The 14,548-nt window shown below is 43.9% G+C and overlaps 1 protein-coding gene across 2 annotated transcripts in view; it reads right to left on the bottom strand.

Moving 5' to 3' along the window:
- Positions 1-1,617: 1,617 nt before the first annotated feature.
- The window catches only part of SETX (senataxin), an 81,617-nt gene continuing 68,686 nt past the window's right edge, over positions 1,618-14,548 (bottom strand). For both annotated transcript variants that reach the window (XM_067040412.1, XM_067040415.1), the window contains 4 exons: positions 13,552-13,716; positions 9,633-9,731; positions 8,939-9,026; positions 1,618-4,957 (listed from right to left, as the gene is read on the bottom strand). In XM_067040412.1, the coding sequence (XP_066896513.1) occupies positions 4,205-4,957; positions 8,939-9,026; positions 9,633-9,731; positions 13,552-13,716 (1,105 nt within the window). In that variant the 3' untranslated portion in view covers positions 1,618-4,204. The remainder of the gene's footprint in view (positions 4,958-8,938; positions 9,027-9,632; positions 9,732-13,551; positions 13,717-14,548) is intronic.

Below are 14,548 nucleotides of genomic sequence, written 5' to 3'. Positions count from 1 at the left end.
TCTTTTTTATGGACGAGTGGTACTCCATTGTATATATACGTACCACATCTTCTTTATCCATTCCTCTGGGGATGGACATTTAGGTTGCTTCCATGTCTTGGCTATCGTAAAGAGCGCTGCAATGAACGTCAGGGTGCACGTATCTTTTCGAATTATGGTTTTCTCTGGATATACTTCCAGACCTCCTTCCCCAGCCCCACTGTGCAGCCCTTGGGGATGTCCTTCTGAACAAAGGCAGAGAGGGCCAGGTGGCTTTCGGTGGTGGGCCTCGCCCCACTCGGGGCCCCTGCGGGGGGACCATGACTGAGGAGGGCAGATGTGACCCCGATGGGGCCCAAGGCTGCTCCCCTTTCCTCCTGAACGCTTAGGAGCCAGGCCGCAAGGCTGACCACTCAACGGAAACACCTGAGAGTGAGTTTAAGTTTAGAAAAGAAAAAGGCCACAAGTGCTTGCCCCCAGACCCGTGAAATCAGGAATCCTAGAGTAGGGCCCGGGAGTGGGAATTTTTCAGAAGTTCCCCCAGGTGACTCCAAAGTGCACCTCCCAGGCTGAAATCTACTAACAATTCGGTTTGCAGCAATGCTGCTTAGACCAAAGGCAACAGGGTCCACCAGCGCGGCTGGGCCCAAGCTCTAACGAAGAGAGCACAAAGGCAGCTCCTGTGGTTCCGAGCACCGTCCAACTGCAGACACCACTTATGCCATTTAACGTGGCAAATGCCTTCTGTACAGCAGGACGGGGTGACGGTAACGCGGGTCCTTTAAGACTCACGGAGGGATCCCACGTACGGAACCCACCTTCACGGTGCCGCGCGACACTGGAAATTCTACTTAAGCGGAAGCTAAATTTTAGTTTCCTCCCTCAAAACAGTAAATGGCCAAACCCAGGTGGTGGTGACAGCGCGTGTGGTGGTCAGGAGGGACTTTAAAAATCACTGCTACAGCTGCTGCAGTGACCAATTCCACAAATAAAATGGCCATCGCAGAGAGCTCACCTCTCATCAGGTCACTTGGCAAGCTCATCTCGCCCCAGAACGCGTGCGTCTCTTTACCCTCGTGGGTGGTTGGTGCCTCCACCCGGAATGAGCGGGAGGCCCAGCGAAGCTGGCGGTGCCCACGTCCTGGCGGAGCACAGCACATCTGACTGCGCCCCCTGAAGCCACTGCTTTTATAAAAAGAGTTGTATTTTTGTAAGCATCAGTGGTGACCCCCAACTTGGCCATCTATTCCCTGCGCCCTCGTCGGTGCCCTGGGAGCTCCTTTCGTGGGTCACTGTTCATCCATCCCTCCTCTCTCACCCGCTCCCCAATCTTTGCCTGGAGGTGAGCGTGCGTTTCTGGACCAAACGTCAACGTGCAACTGACACCACAACTAGCCACAGTGCACCCTGCAACCTTACGGGTAACATTTCAAGAAGACCCGAGAAGCAAGGAGAGCTGGGGGTGCGGACTGGATGAGGAACCTGAATAAAACAAATCCCCACCAGATAATTTCGGCATAAAATAAATCTAACGGCACAGACTAAATGGAACATCTGGGAAGTACCCTGAACCTTCATTCAAAAACGCATAACTCCTAACCCACATCAGTTTTCTCGTTTCCACTTTTAATTCTGCCATTTTCTCTTAATATTCAGGTTTTAATAGAGACAACAGTGCTCTTGCTTGCCAAATCCCAGCTAGGAATTCAGAGCATAGAAAGAATCAAAACTACAGCAAAAAAATTATCCATCTGCACAACTAACTTTAGAAAATAGTTTAGTACAATTCTGTTATAAAACTCATTTACAGGTTATTCACATGTACTTGTCAAATGTGTTCCTGATAATGCATGAAAACACAGAACTCAATTAACGGTGCACAGTAATTCCAAGGCAAATTACATACAAAGAAGCAAAACAAATTTTTAAGTAGAGTACATTCATGTTGAAAGAACTAAGATTGAAAGAAGACAAGGCCACTTTCTTGTAACGCCATGGCAAGCAAGAAACTAGCCGCCGTATTTTTCACCTGCAATAAAGGTTAACCACCAGTCAACAACGCTGCGGTGACAGCCACATCAAGAAAGGCCACACTGTACACGTGAAATGCCTAACGCAAATACATACACCAACTGGAACCACAAATCGATTCCAATGCAATGTCAGGTGTGACTGTTGCCCGCTGGGAGAGGCTGTCAGGACACAGGCTTGCTCATTACAAGGGATGAGGCACTACTTCTCGCGTGACCAGCCTGGGTGGAAGGTGAACCAAGAGTGAACACAGCGCGTGAGAACAGGCACCAAACGTAACTGGAAATAACGCGGTTTGGGTGGGGCAGCAGAGTATGTGCGGGGGGGCGGGGCGTGGGAGCAGCTCCTGACCCCAGCGCTTTCCAGCACGCCTCTTCTGTAAGCTTTCAGGTTTTAGATTCTCGAAATTGTCACTACAGGTGTCTGCTAAATGAGGCATTTTACCAAGATAGCAGGAAAGTGAACTTAAACAATGAGCTTTCTTGCCAAAGGCCAGGCAGGAAGCTTACGCAGTCCCTGACCCAGAGTGGGGCTCAGCCTGCCTCTGTGAACGGGGAGCAGGGGTTGGCTGTGGGGACACAGCACGTGCTCTCTGAGTGGCAGCAGTGTTCAATCCCATCAGCAGAGGTCTGGACACCAGAGGGAGGGACAAGGGTAACAAAGAAGTAGCACGTTTAAACCTTTGGCAACCAAACATTTTTTTTAAAGCTCTTAATAACCTGCTTCAGTAGAATTCCTGATGAACACAAAGCCCTTTTTGCTTAAAAAGCAGATGACCGAAAAAGTTTCAAATGGTGCACATTCATCTTCAGGAATGCGTGCTTTCTCCCCCAGATTAGCTAGGGCTGCACAGCATTCACTACAAACCGCTAGTTCAAACAATGGTCAACGGTTACTAACAGATTCTCGGCCTGAGATATACCTCAACGTCAGTGTGCGTGTGCGCTTGGAAAACTGGCCTTAGAAATTAGGCAGCCCTGCCCTCGTCCAAGTCTCTCAATCTCCACCCACCGTGGCCACTTCCTTTCACAGAAGCACAACCCCTGTAACCAGATCTTCCGCCACACTGGTGTATTTGCATCACTTAACGAAGGTTTCCAAAGATCACAGGAAATCTGTCCCCTCTCTTCCCGTTCTCAACTCAAAGTATTTGCACTCTTCTCTCGCATCCTGCTCTTTGTAGAGGATGTTTCTCTCCTGCCTAAAATATTGTATCTGGTCTGCCCTACCTGGTTCCCAAGCTGCCTGGTGACCAGAATCCCTTGGGAAGATGCTAAACATCCAGCTTTTCATGAGTTGGATTCTCTTGGCGATCTACAGGCTTCCACAAGCCACCCCAGCACTGATCTAATACTTGGCAAACACTGGATTTGTAACCCACCAGTTGCAGGAAATTCACCATACGCTGGGGGCATCTGAATGACACTTCAAGAATTATTCTTTCATTTCACATTCTCCTATCTCACGAAGAATGAGAACTTTAGCTCGAGAACTATGTGCTCCCTGCAACAGGCAGACGAACTCATCACGGAACTGTAATGTCCCGTGCCAGGGTGCCTCTCGCCTAAAAAGGCGCGTGAGTGGAACGTCACCTATAACAGAGCCCTGCATCCCCGGGTCCTGCCCGGGACACTGCGGTTGGTTTAGCAGGACTAGAGGCATCGGACCCAGCGCACTGACTCGCTTCTCTCAGGCCCCCTGGGCTGTTAAAGACGTCTGCTTGCTACAACAATCTTTGAAAGGCCCTGCCCTCCTCCCACCTTTTTTTTTTTTTTAATATAAGGTTTGTTCCTTTGAAAATGATTAACATTTTAAGCAGAGGAAAGAAAAGCTGTCTTCCAGATTAAATATTGAAAGGATTCTGTTATCTGCTATACAAATACACATTCCAACTTTTACAGCGTCCTCTCCAGTCTGACCTTTTCTACAGAAGAACAAGAGATCAGCATTTTAAGTCTTCGACTTCGAGGACATTATTAAGGATACACAAATACCTTCTGAAAGCTTTTGCAACTGAAAAAAAGTACTGAAGATGACCAAGAGGCCCATGTGTTAGGATACATTTTCTGTTTTCTGTTTTCCAACAGCACACAAACTCCTTTAAGGAAAAAAGTAATCTTATCTGGACAGTCCTACTAGCTGGTCCTCTGAAGTTTGCAGTGATGCTTGTTGCTGACAGTCTCATTTGGCTCCACTATAAAAGCTTCCTCTTCTTCAAGCTACTGTCCTCCCTCTCCAGTCCGCTCTCGTCCCAGCCTGAGCTCCTCTTTGTGTGGTGGCTCAGAGAGCCACGCCTCTCCTGATCCCCCTCAGTGAAGGCCCAGGCCTCCCACATGTGGCTGAGTGCCCCCCCTTCCTGGGCACACTTTCTCTTACTCGTGGAAGCATAGGTACTAGCAGCTGGAGGGCTGCACTGCGCGTGAGGTCTGTGGTTGTTCACAGCGGCTCCCTGAGCGGGGGGCTGCTGCCCAATACTGGTCAGATCCTGGTGACTTCTGGGGGAGCCTGGCTCTCCCGAGGGAGGCGTTGCTCCGGGATCACGGGGGCTCGAGGGCTGCAGCTCACTGAGGCATTTCCCTTTGGCCTCACAGCCCAAGCCCATCCTCCGAAGCAGTCGTGGGTCCCGAAGCCAGTCCTGAATAGGTGGCCTTTCAGGGTCCTTTGCAGTAACAGTGACAGTGGCTTCTTTGGAGTCTGAGGGTGACGGGTACAGGGAAGAAGCAAAAGACATCTTGGCAAATTCACCATCTAGCTTGTTGCTGGGCACTCCGCCCTGGGGCCTGGACACCTCTGGGGCGATAGCAGGAGGGTGAGTCAGGCTTCTCTGCAGTACGGGCTTCAGTTTCAGAATCTTCATCGCATCGTGTCTATAGTTTTTGTCGCAAGTCTTAATAATGGCACCACGCTTCTGCGCGTCCTGAATCAGGTGATTCCAATGCTGGTTTTCCTTGAAACAAAGAGAAGGAAGAAAATTACATCCCAAAGAAACACTCATACGCTTGGGGAGCAGAGGTTCCAGCTTTCACTTCTGAACAAACAGTAAGTATACTTTCGTGAACAGATTCTCAAGAATCCATTACTTGTTAGACAAGGCTGAAAGGAAAAATAAGGTGGAATACAGAAAGATAAAGCCACGTGCTAGAAAAGAACACTGGGCACCACCTCTAAGAGAGAACTTACACCATTTTACCACTGTTACTCAGGCCACCTGGTGAATTAGCTGTCATGCAAATATGTACCAACTGCCGGTAGCGTCATGTAGCTATTTAAACTTCAATTAAATAAAATTTAAAGTTCATTTCCTCAGTTGCACCAGCCACGTTTCAAGCGCTCAGCAGCCACATGTGACTAGGGTATCCTGGACAACACAGACACAGAAGGGCTCCGTCATCCCACCAAGTTCCCTTTGACACTGCTGATCCTAGAGTCTTGCCTGCCTCTGGCCAAGGCTAACATTCTGGAAGACAAAGGCTTGGTTTCAGAAAGCTCTCACTTTTGAGAGCATGCTGACTGTTCTAGAAAGAGGTCCATAGCTTTCATCAAATTCCCAAAGGCTTCCCAAACTCCAAAGGGCTAAACCATCTTAATCCGCTGAGATAACTATTCCAAAGATACTGTCCCACTTTTGTCTCTTTTCTAGAAGAGCTTAAGTTATGAAAAGCACATCTAAAGGGAAAAACAAAACAAAACAAAAACCCAACTCACAAATCTCTCCTCTCTTCCTTTTAGAGTTTCCTTAGCAATAAATTGCTTCTTTAAAACCACAAGAACTTGGGCCTCTTTAGACAGCAGAAAGAGAGAGTATGAGGGATGAAAAAAGACGGAGACTGAAGGAAAGAGAAGAAAAGGATAGCTTCCCTCATGGGGTCTCCTGCACTATTCATGAAGGTCGGTAAGGGTACAGCACTGAAGCTGCATACATAGTACTGACCTGCTGTGTGACCTTGGTCAAGTCTCTTGACCTCTCTGAGCCTGTTTCCTCACTGTAGAGTATGAATAGTATTTTATTTAAATGACTCTAAAATGCTCTTTGAAAAAATAAATAAATAAATAAAATGCGCTTTATTTTCACATTTTACCATTTCTGACTTTGGGGTGCCTCTTGGCCAGGCAGCAGTTTCCATGTATGTAATCCTGGAGGAATTCATGGCTGGGAGACTACAACCTCTTGACTTTTAGTCAACAAACCACTTTTAAAAAGAATGAGTCCTGGCTCTTACCTGAAAAATCTTTCTACAGACATCTTCTGATAAGACAACAAAGTACCAGCACTACAACTTGGAGAATGGAGATCAGAAGTTGTAAAAAACCCCGGGGACCACAGTGGGGCCCTCTCATGAGACACCTCTGACTGCACAGGGAACGGTTCAAGCGTGAGCAAGGGTACATGGGATGGTGAATGGGGACGACCAGAGTGTTAGTCTGAAAGTGAGATGCTTTCAGGGGTATCTTAGTCTATCTATTTTGCTGTATTTCCTATGTATGACACTGGGTGGGCCAAAATGTTCATTCAGATGTTACAGAAAAACCCAGATGAACCTTCTGGCCAATCCAATAAAAATCTGTCTAAAGTCTAAAAGAGTTCTTTCAGTAACTATAAAACAAAAATTCTAAGTGAAAATAACGTGTCACGGTTCGATAGTAGAACATAAAATAATGATGCACGTTCTACAACTGATGGCTTCTTGGATTTGGTAAACTATGGTGGCAATGAAGACCTCACAGGGTCTTTTAAAGTAAGGCGTGTAGATCAAGTGCACAGTACGGTGACGGCATGCACGCACCAGGAAGGGGCATGTAAGCGGTACCAGGCTCAGATCTCCCTGACTCAGGAGAGCTCTTGAGAGTCCTACCCCGTGGCTGGAACGCAGATGTAAAGCAGATGGCCTTGCTGCTATTTCTGCCAATTCTACTGCACCTAAACTTGCTGTTTAATTCAATCCCTAGATCACAAAAACAGTTCTGAGAAGGGGCTTTTAGTCTTGATTTCTGAGAGGAAACCAAGTGCCTTATTCACTGATTCCATCTCCATACGGGAAGCTGGGCTGAAGAACCAAAATAAAAAGAGGCTGCGGAGGGGGGAAGCCCAAGGACAAATGCGTAAGTTGGATTGCGAAGTCCAAACGACAAACTGAAGTTTTTCTACTCTGTTCGGTCAGTCTCTTTTTACCACACTGGCTTCCCAGAGTGAAGATAGTAACGTCTATACCGCAGCCAGACGTCAGTGGTCTTCAAGTCTGCGTGATGGTGACTCTGGGACTCACAGAGACCTCCTTGCGGGGATGTGAGCACGTTTTCTGGGAATCTATTTCCAAACCTCAGCTTCCAAATCCCAGTTCCCTATGTCCTCCTGGGGCTTTTCTGCCCTTCCACTCCATCCTTCACAACCACCACACCTCTCACCTGTCCCAAATCTGACCACAGGGCACACGGCTAGGGGAGGTAAACACGTCTGGTGTCAAATAGAGGGGGTGGTAAACAGAGGGGTGTCCATGAAGGCTCCTGCAATCAGGGAATCTAAGAGACACAGCTCTATAAACGTTTTACTCTTCGGGTTTGAACATTATCAAAATTCAACTGTGTGAAAATAATAACTGTTAATACATTACTCAACTGACAAGATATCATTCGCTAATACTCAGATCCTTATGGTCACAGGAAAAATAATTTTTAAAAAAACTCTTTGAGGTAACTATAGATTCATAGGAAGTTACTAAAACAGTACAGAGGTTCCATGTACCCTTCACACAGTTTTCCCAAACAGTTATGAAAACCAATTCTTTAAACTTTCAAATTTACATGTACATTTTTTGTGGCAGAAAAGCCTAATAGTCATATTAACAGAAAGGCTTTTAATTATAAAAATATATAAACGACCCCCACTGAATTTTATCCTAAACAGTATACATGGCAATTCAATGTTAAGGAGCAGAAAGAGTAACACTGCTCTCTATTCCACTGGATATATTTAAGAGTGGCATAATGGATTTATTTTTAGTAGCTTTATTTTAAAACGTCAAATATTTACAATACATCAGAAACAAAATCTTTATCAACACTTAACGATGAAAAATTTTCAATATAAACTTAAAAGCGGAGGACACACAGCTTTTAAACATTCTTTCAAGGGGGTACACAAACAACAGAGGTTGAAGACCACAGATGTAGGTTAAGAGCTGAATGAGAAAGACTGTATTTGAGCGCCCTCTGGTGGAACTAACCAAAACAGGGGAAAAACCTGCTGAGTTGGCACCTCTCCTAAGATAAAGCAATTGACTCTGTTAAATACAGAAATTAGAGAAACTGAGTTATTACACCTCATGAGACAGGCAGCAAATATATGCCTTACCTAGCTGTGATTCACCGAATTCGGCTGTACTAGCTGTCGACGACAGATATAAACTTGCCCCTCCTTCCAGAGGAGTATCTGTGCAGATGGACCAGCTCTGATGCCACTCACCCCTCAAGGGAAACAGCAAGCAGTGCTGCTCTAAGTGCCAAGACGGAAATGAAGATCCAAGCACTTTCCTGCAAATTCCCCCTCTCTCTGGCATTAAGCTAGGCTAACAGCCACATTTACTGAGTGTTTGCTAAGTGCTAACCAACCTTCTGGCACTTTACATATATATGGGTTTACATGTCTTCTTGACAATTCTACGATGTAGATACAGTTTTTCTTAAAGGTCATCTTGAGAGTGAACTATGGATACCTGGGTCTTGGGCTAAGAAAGGGTGAGCGGTTTAGGCGCTATAAAAGCTCCCAGGAAGAAGCTGCCGGAGGACACAACCACCAGGGGGAAGAGGCTCATTATTGTTTGTAGCCTCGAAATCATTTCCACTTTGATGAAAAATAAGGACAAAACCTCGAGCCAGTATCAGTCATGATGAGCAAACTCTGGAGTGCTCTGGTCCTCTAGAATGTACCTACCATCAGGGTCCTCAGGTGCCCCAGGATGAAGAGGCTGTACTTGGCCCGTGTGATGGTGACATTCAATCTCTGCAGACTTGCCAGAAACCTAAGCAACAGAAGGAACAACAAAAGTCACTGCTTTCTTCAGAATGACTCGGCATGTCAGTCAGGTGAGACACAGGCGTTTCAGACGGCTTTTCTTGGGCTCCTGCTTTAAGGTCATGGTGCAGGACCTGGCACAGAAGCAATTCCCATTAAGGACAGCAAACAAACAAGATGCCCAGTGCTTTCCTTCAAAGTGATGCATCTGTCTGTCAATTTCCTATTTTGACTTGGATGAGATATTGGACATTTTAATGGTATGGTTTTTAAGCCTTAAAAGATCCTAAAAATATGATAGTAGATCAATTATGACACATACCATGGAGAGGAACATGCCCCTGCAAAATATACTGGATTCAGTAATCTGTTTCACTCTTATCAAGTGAAAAAACAGATTCACACTGTGACATGGGTTAATACACAAGGTACCAAGAGAAGCAGACCTAACAGTGCATCAACTTCACAACCTAAAAAAGAAACCTTCACGATATTACTCAATTTTTTTATATAAGAAAATAGAGCAAATGATGGTATTCTCTTGTAACAGTGATTAGAAAAATCTAACTCTGGATCATCAACAAGCAAACAATCAATAATGACAGTTACCCACCCAATGGAGCCTTGCATGGCATTTGCTCTGACACATGTAACAATAACACAATCTTTCTGACGACCCTGGAAGGCATCCACGGTATCTACTTCTGCTGGCCTATTTACAAAGAGAGAAACATATTTACTGAAAAACGATGATTATTAAATATACACACTTATACAGTAGTATTTCTTACTTTTTTAATGCTATCTTTTTAAACTGGAATAGAATTCACATAACACAAAATTCACCATTTTAAAGTACACCATTTGGGCTTCCCTGGTGGCGCAGCGGTTGAGAGTCCGCCTGCCGATGCGGGGGACGCGGGTTCATGCCCCGGTCCGGGAGGATCCCACATGCCGCGGAGCGGCTGGGCCCGTGAGCCATGGCCACTGAGCCTGCGCGTTCGGAGCCTGTGCTCCGCAACGGGAGAGGCCACAGCAGTGAGAGGCCCACGTACCGCAAAAAAATAAAAAAATGTAAAATAAAGTACACCATTTGGTGGTGTTGAGTCCATTCACTACGGTGTGCAGACATCACCGCTATCTAATTTCATAGCATGTCCATCACCCAGGAGAGAAGCCCTGTGCCTATCAGCCATCCGTCTCTATCTCCCCCTCCCCAGGCCCTGGCAACCACTAATCTACTGTCTGTCTCTGTGGACTTTTCTATATGGGAAACTTCATATAAATGGAATCATAAAATATGGGACCTTTTGTGTTGGGCTTCCTTCACCTAGCATAACGTTTTCAAGGTTCATCTGTGTCACAGACTGTTAACAGTACTTCATTCCTTCTACGACTGACTATTCACTTGTACAGGTACACTATTTTTTACCTATGTACAATTTTTGGATATTTGGGTTGTTTCCACTTTTTGACTATCATGAATAATGTTGCTATGAACATTCATGTACAAGCTTTTGTGTGAACCCTTTCTCAGTTCTTTCAGGTATGTACCTAGGAGTGGAACTGCTGGGTCACGTGGTAATTCTATGCTCAACTTTAGGAGGAACCGCCAAACTGTTTTCTACGGTTTCTCACCAGCAATGTATAAGTATTCCAATTTCTCCACATCCTTGCCAAAACTTATTATTTTTTTTTTTTGGAATGATAGTCATCTTGGTGGGTGTGAAATGATATCTCCTCATTGTGGTTTTTATTTGCATTTCCCTAATGACAAATGATGTGGAACAACTTTTCATGTGCCAGTTGGATTTTTGTTTATCTTCTTTTGAGAAATGCTATTCACATCCTCTGTCCATTGAAAAAGTTAGATTATAATTTTATTAAGTTGTATGAGTTCTTTATATATTCCAGATATGACTTGTCAGATAAATATTTTGCAAGTATTTTCTCCCACTCTGTGTGTTGTCTTTTCACTCTTTTGATAGTGTGTCCTTTGAAACACGTTAAGTTTTTAATTTTTATGAAGGCCAATTTACTTCTCCTTTGGTTACTTGTGCTTGGGTATCATATCTAAGAATCTGTTGCCTAATCTGAGGTCATATAAATTTACCTTTGTTTCCTTATAAGTTTTATAATTTTTTCTCTTCGATTCAGGGCTCTAATTCATTTTGAGTTAATTATTGTATACAGTGTGAGACAGGGGTCTAAATTCATTCTTTTTGCATGTGGATGTCCAGTTATTCCAGCACCATTTGTTGAGAAACCCTTCTTTCCCCAATGAATTAGGCTTGGCACCCTTGCTGAAAATCAACTGGCCATAAATGTGTGGATTTATTTCTGGAACCTCACTTCTATTCTATTGGTCTATATGTCTACCCTTCTGACAGTACCAGTGTTGATAGCTTTGTAGTAAATTTTGAAAGAGCGAAGTGTGAGCCCTCCAACATTGTTTTCTGTCAAGCTATTTAGGGTCTCTTGCACTTGCAAGTGAATTTTAAAATAAGCTTGTCCATTTCTGTTAAAAAAAAAAGGTAGTTGGAATTTTGAGAGAGGTAACAATGAATCTGTAGATCAACCTGGGGAATGGTGCCATCTTAACAATATTAAGTCTTCCGATCCATGAACACGAAATGTCTTTATGTTTATCTAGTTCTTCAAATTCTTTCAACAACGTTTTGTCCTTCTGTGTATGAGCTCACACTTCTTTGGTTACATTTAGTCCTAAGTATTTTGCTCTTTATGATGCTATTGTAAATGGAATTTTTTTTTTTTGCGGTACGCGGGCCTCTCACTGCTGTGGCCTCTCCCGTTGCGGAGCACAGGCTCTGGACGCGCAGGCTCAGTGGCCATGGCTCACGGGCTCAGCCGCTCCGCGGTATGTGGGATCTTCCCGAACCGGGGCACGAACCCGTGTCCCCCGCATCGGCAGGCGGACTCTCAGCCGCTGCGCCACCAGGGAAGCCCGTAAATGGAATTTTGAAAAATTTTCCTTTTCAGATTTCTCTATAGTGTACAGAAATACTGATCTTGTACAACTCTGCTGAACTTGTTTATAAGGACCAGTAGTTTGCATAGATTATTTTAGGGTTTTCTATATGTAAGAGTATGCCATTTGTTTTTTTTGTTCGTTTTGTTTTTTTGGATTTTTTTTTGGCCACGCGGCGTGCAGGATTTAGTTCCCTGACCAGGGATCAAACCCATGCCTCCTGTGGTGGAAGCATGGAGTCTTAACCACTGGACCACCAGGCAAGTCCCAGATTATGCCATTTGTGAAGAGACACTCTTACTTCCTTTTCCAATATGGATGCCATTTATTTCCTTTTCTTGCTTAATTACTCTGCACAGAACTTCTAATACAGTGCTGCACAGAAGTAGTGAGAATAGGCATCCTTCCTGATCCTAGGGGGAAAGCTTTCAATCTTAGCATCAAGTATGATGTTTCTGCTGTGGGTTTTTCATAGATGCTCTTGGTTAGGTTGAGGAAGTTCCCTTCTATTCCTAGTTTGTTGAGTATCTTTATCACGAAAGGTTGCTGCATTCAGTCAAATGTCTTTTCCACATTTATTCAGATGATCACACCATCATGTGGAGTTTCCCCCTTTAATGTATGGTATATCACACTGACTGATTTTCATAGGTTGAACCAACCTTGCATTCCTGAGATAAATTCCACTTGACTGTGGTAAATAATCCTTTTAATATGTTGTTGAGTTCAGATGCCATTGTTTTGTTGAGAATTTCTGCATCCATATTCATAAAGGATATTGGCCCATAGTTTTATTTTCTGGTGATGTCTCCATGGCTTTGGTATCAGGGTAATATTGGCCCCATAAAATCAGTAAGAGAGTCTTCCCTTCAATTTTTTGGAAGCATTTGCAAAGGACTGGTGTTAATTCTTAATGTTTGACAGAATTCACCAGTGAAGCCTGGTCCTGTGTTTTTCTCTGTTGGAAAGTGATTACTAACTCAATCTCTTTACATTTAATAGGTCTATCCAAAGTTTCTGGTTTTTTCTAGAGTCAATTTTGGTAGTTTGTGTGTTTCTAGGTGTAGAAACTTTTGAGTTAACGGATTTCCAATATTTAATTTTTAATTTTACTGTTGAGGTATAAAGGAGACAAAAACATGATCTTCACCCTATACATGAAGGCATTAAAAGGGTTAAATAATTTATTCTAAGTGAAAATGTGAATACATGATTCTCAGTAGAGTTAGAATTCAGCAAGTCATCCAACTAAAGGGAAAGGCCTGAAGAATTTCTCAGTCATTTCCATTGTCAAGTTTAACCGTGATGACATTTGAACTGGCAGGAGGCACTCCATCTACAGGGGCTACAAGTGTAACCACACTCTCTCCCAGCACAAGTCTATGGAGCCAGGGTCCTAGTCTCCTTGTTCTATACTACCAGGGTCTAAGACCACTACTCCCCAGAGTTAAGTTTCCTTTTCTTCCTTCCTTCTATCCCCCTCTTTCTTCTTTTTAATTCAAAAGAAAAACTGGAAATATCTGTAAAAATAGAGATACCTCACCCTTTTCTATCAAACTCTTTGTCCAAATCCTTCTGAATCATCGTCTTCTGAGCCTTGTAATGGGTTATTATGCCAATGTTTCGGAAAGTAACTTCCCTTCTTTTGTCTTTCACAAGTTTAATTATTTCCATTACCAGCTTTATTTCTTGAACATTTACATATGAGCTAAATAAGATGAAAACAAAAAATACAACACATCAAAACTAATAGCAGTCCAATTGCTAAGTTAAGTTCCACTTTGTTTTCCACTACAGTAAAGAGTACATATGTAGGTTTCATCTTTATTCAGTCAGCAGTGATTCAAAGAGGCTGTTATAATGACCATTAATATTGTACATATGAATAAATATAAAAATAACTGCCCAGTGAAACACGAAGTTGTATGAGAGAAAAGAGGTTGGAGTCAAGTGATGTTAAGGCACTGGTTTCTTCACTTATTAAAACAGGGATAGCCACAGTGAGAATGAAAGTATTCATAATAATAGTGAAGATATGACTAATGAATAGCTAACATTAAGGATTTACTATCTTCCCAACACTGAGAAAAGTGCTTCAGATGTACTACCTTCTTGCATTCCCCACCACAGGCCATACAGATCATGTACCACATGACTGAGAGGATGGCAGCCACACAGACTACATGTGACCCAGCTCCCAGAGATGAACAAACACGGGGCCCTACAGCAGGATCACATCCTCTGTCCTTGCTGGCCGCATCCTGCACTCCCAACTCATCTCCCGAACTACAATGCGTTCCCTCATCACCATACCAAATGCAACATGTGTGCACGCTGGGGGATGATGCCCTGCACTTGCACCTTTATTCCCAAGGCTACCTTATCTGTCTCCCTTTAACGCCTTAAATACGCACTATTCTAATTTCAAGACTTACTCAACAGACAACCCAGTCAGCTAGCTTTCTTTTCCATACCTGAAATCTTTATTTGGTCACCTCTCAGGCCAACATTCTTCTCGTGACCATCCGTCACCATAATAC

The sequence above is a fragment of the Kogia breviceps genome, chromosome 8 (assembly GCF_026419965.1).
Source record: "Kogia breviceps isolate mKogBre1 chromosome 8, mKogBre1 haplotype 1, whole genome shotgun sequence".
In the NCBI taxonomy this organism is placed as follows: Eukaryota; Metazoa; Chordata; class Mammalia; order Artiodactyla; family Physeteridae; genus Kogia; species Kogia breviceps.
The sequence above is the reverse complement of the archived record's forward strand: the minus strand, read 5'-3'. Positions and strand labels throughout refer to the sequence as shown.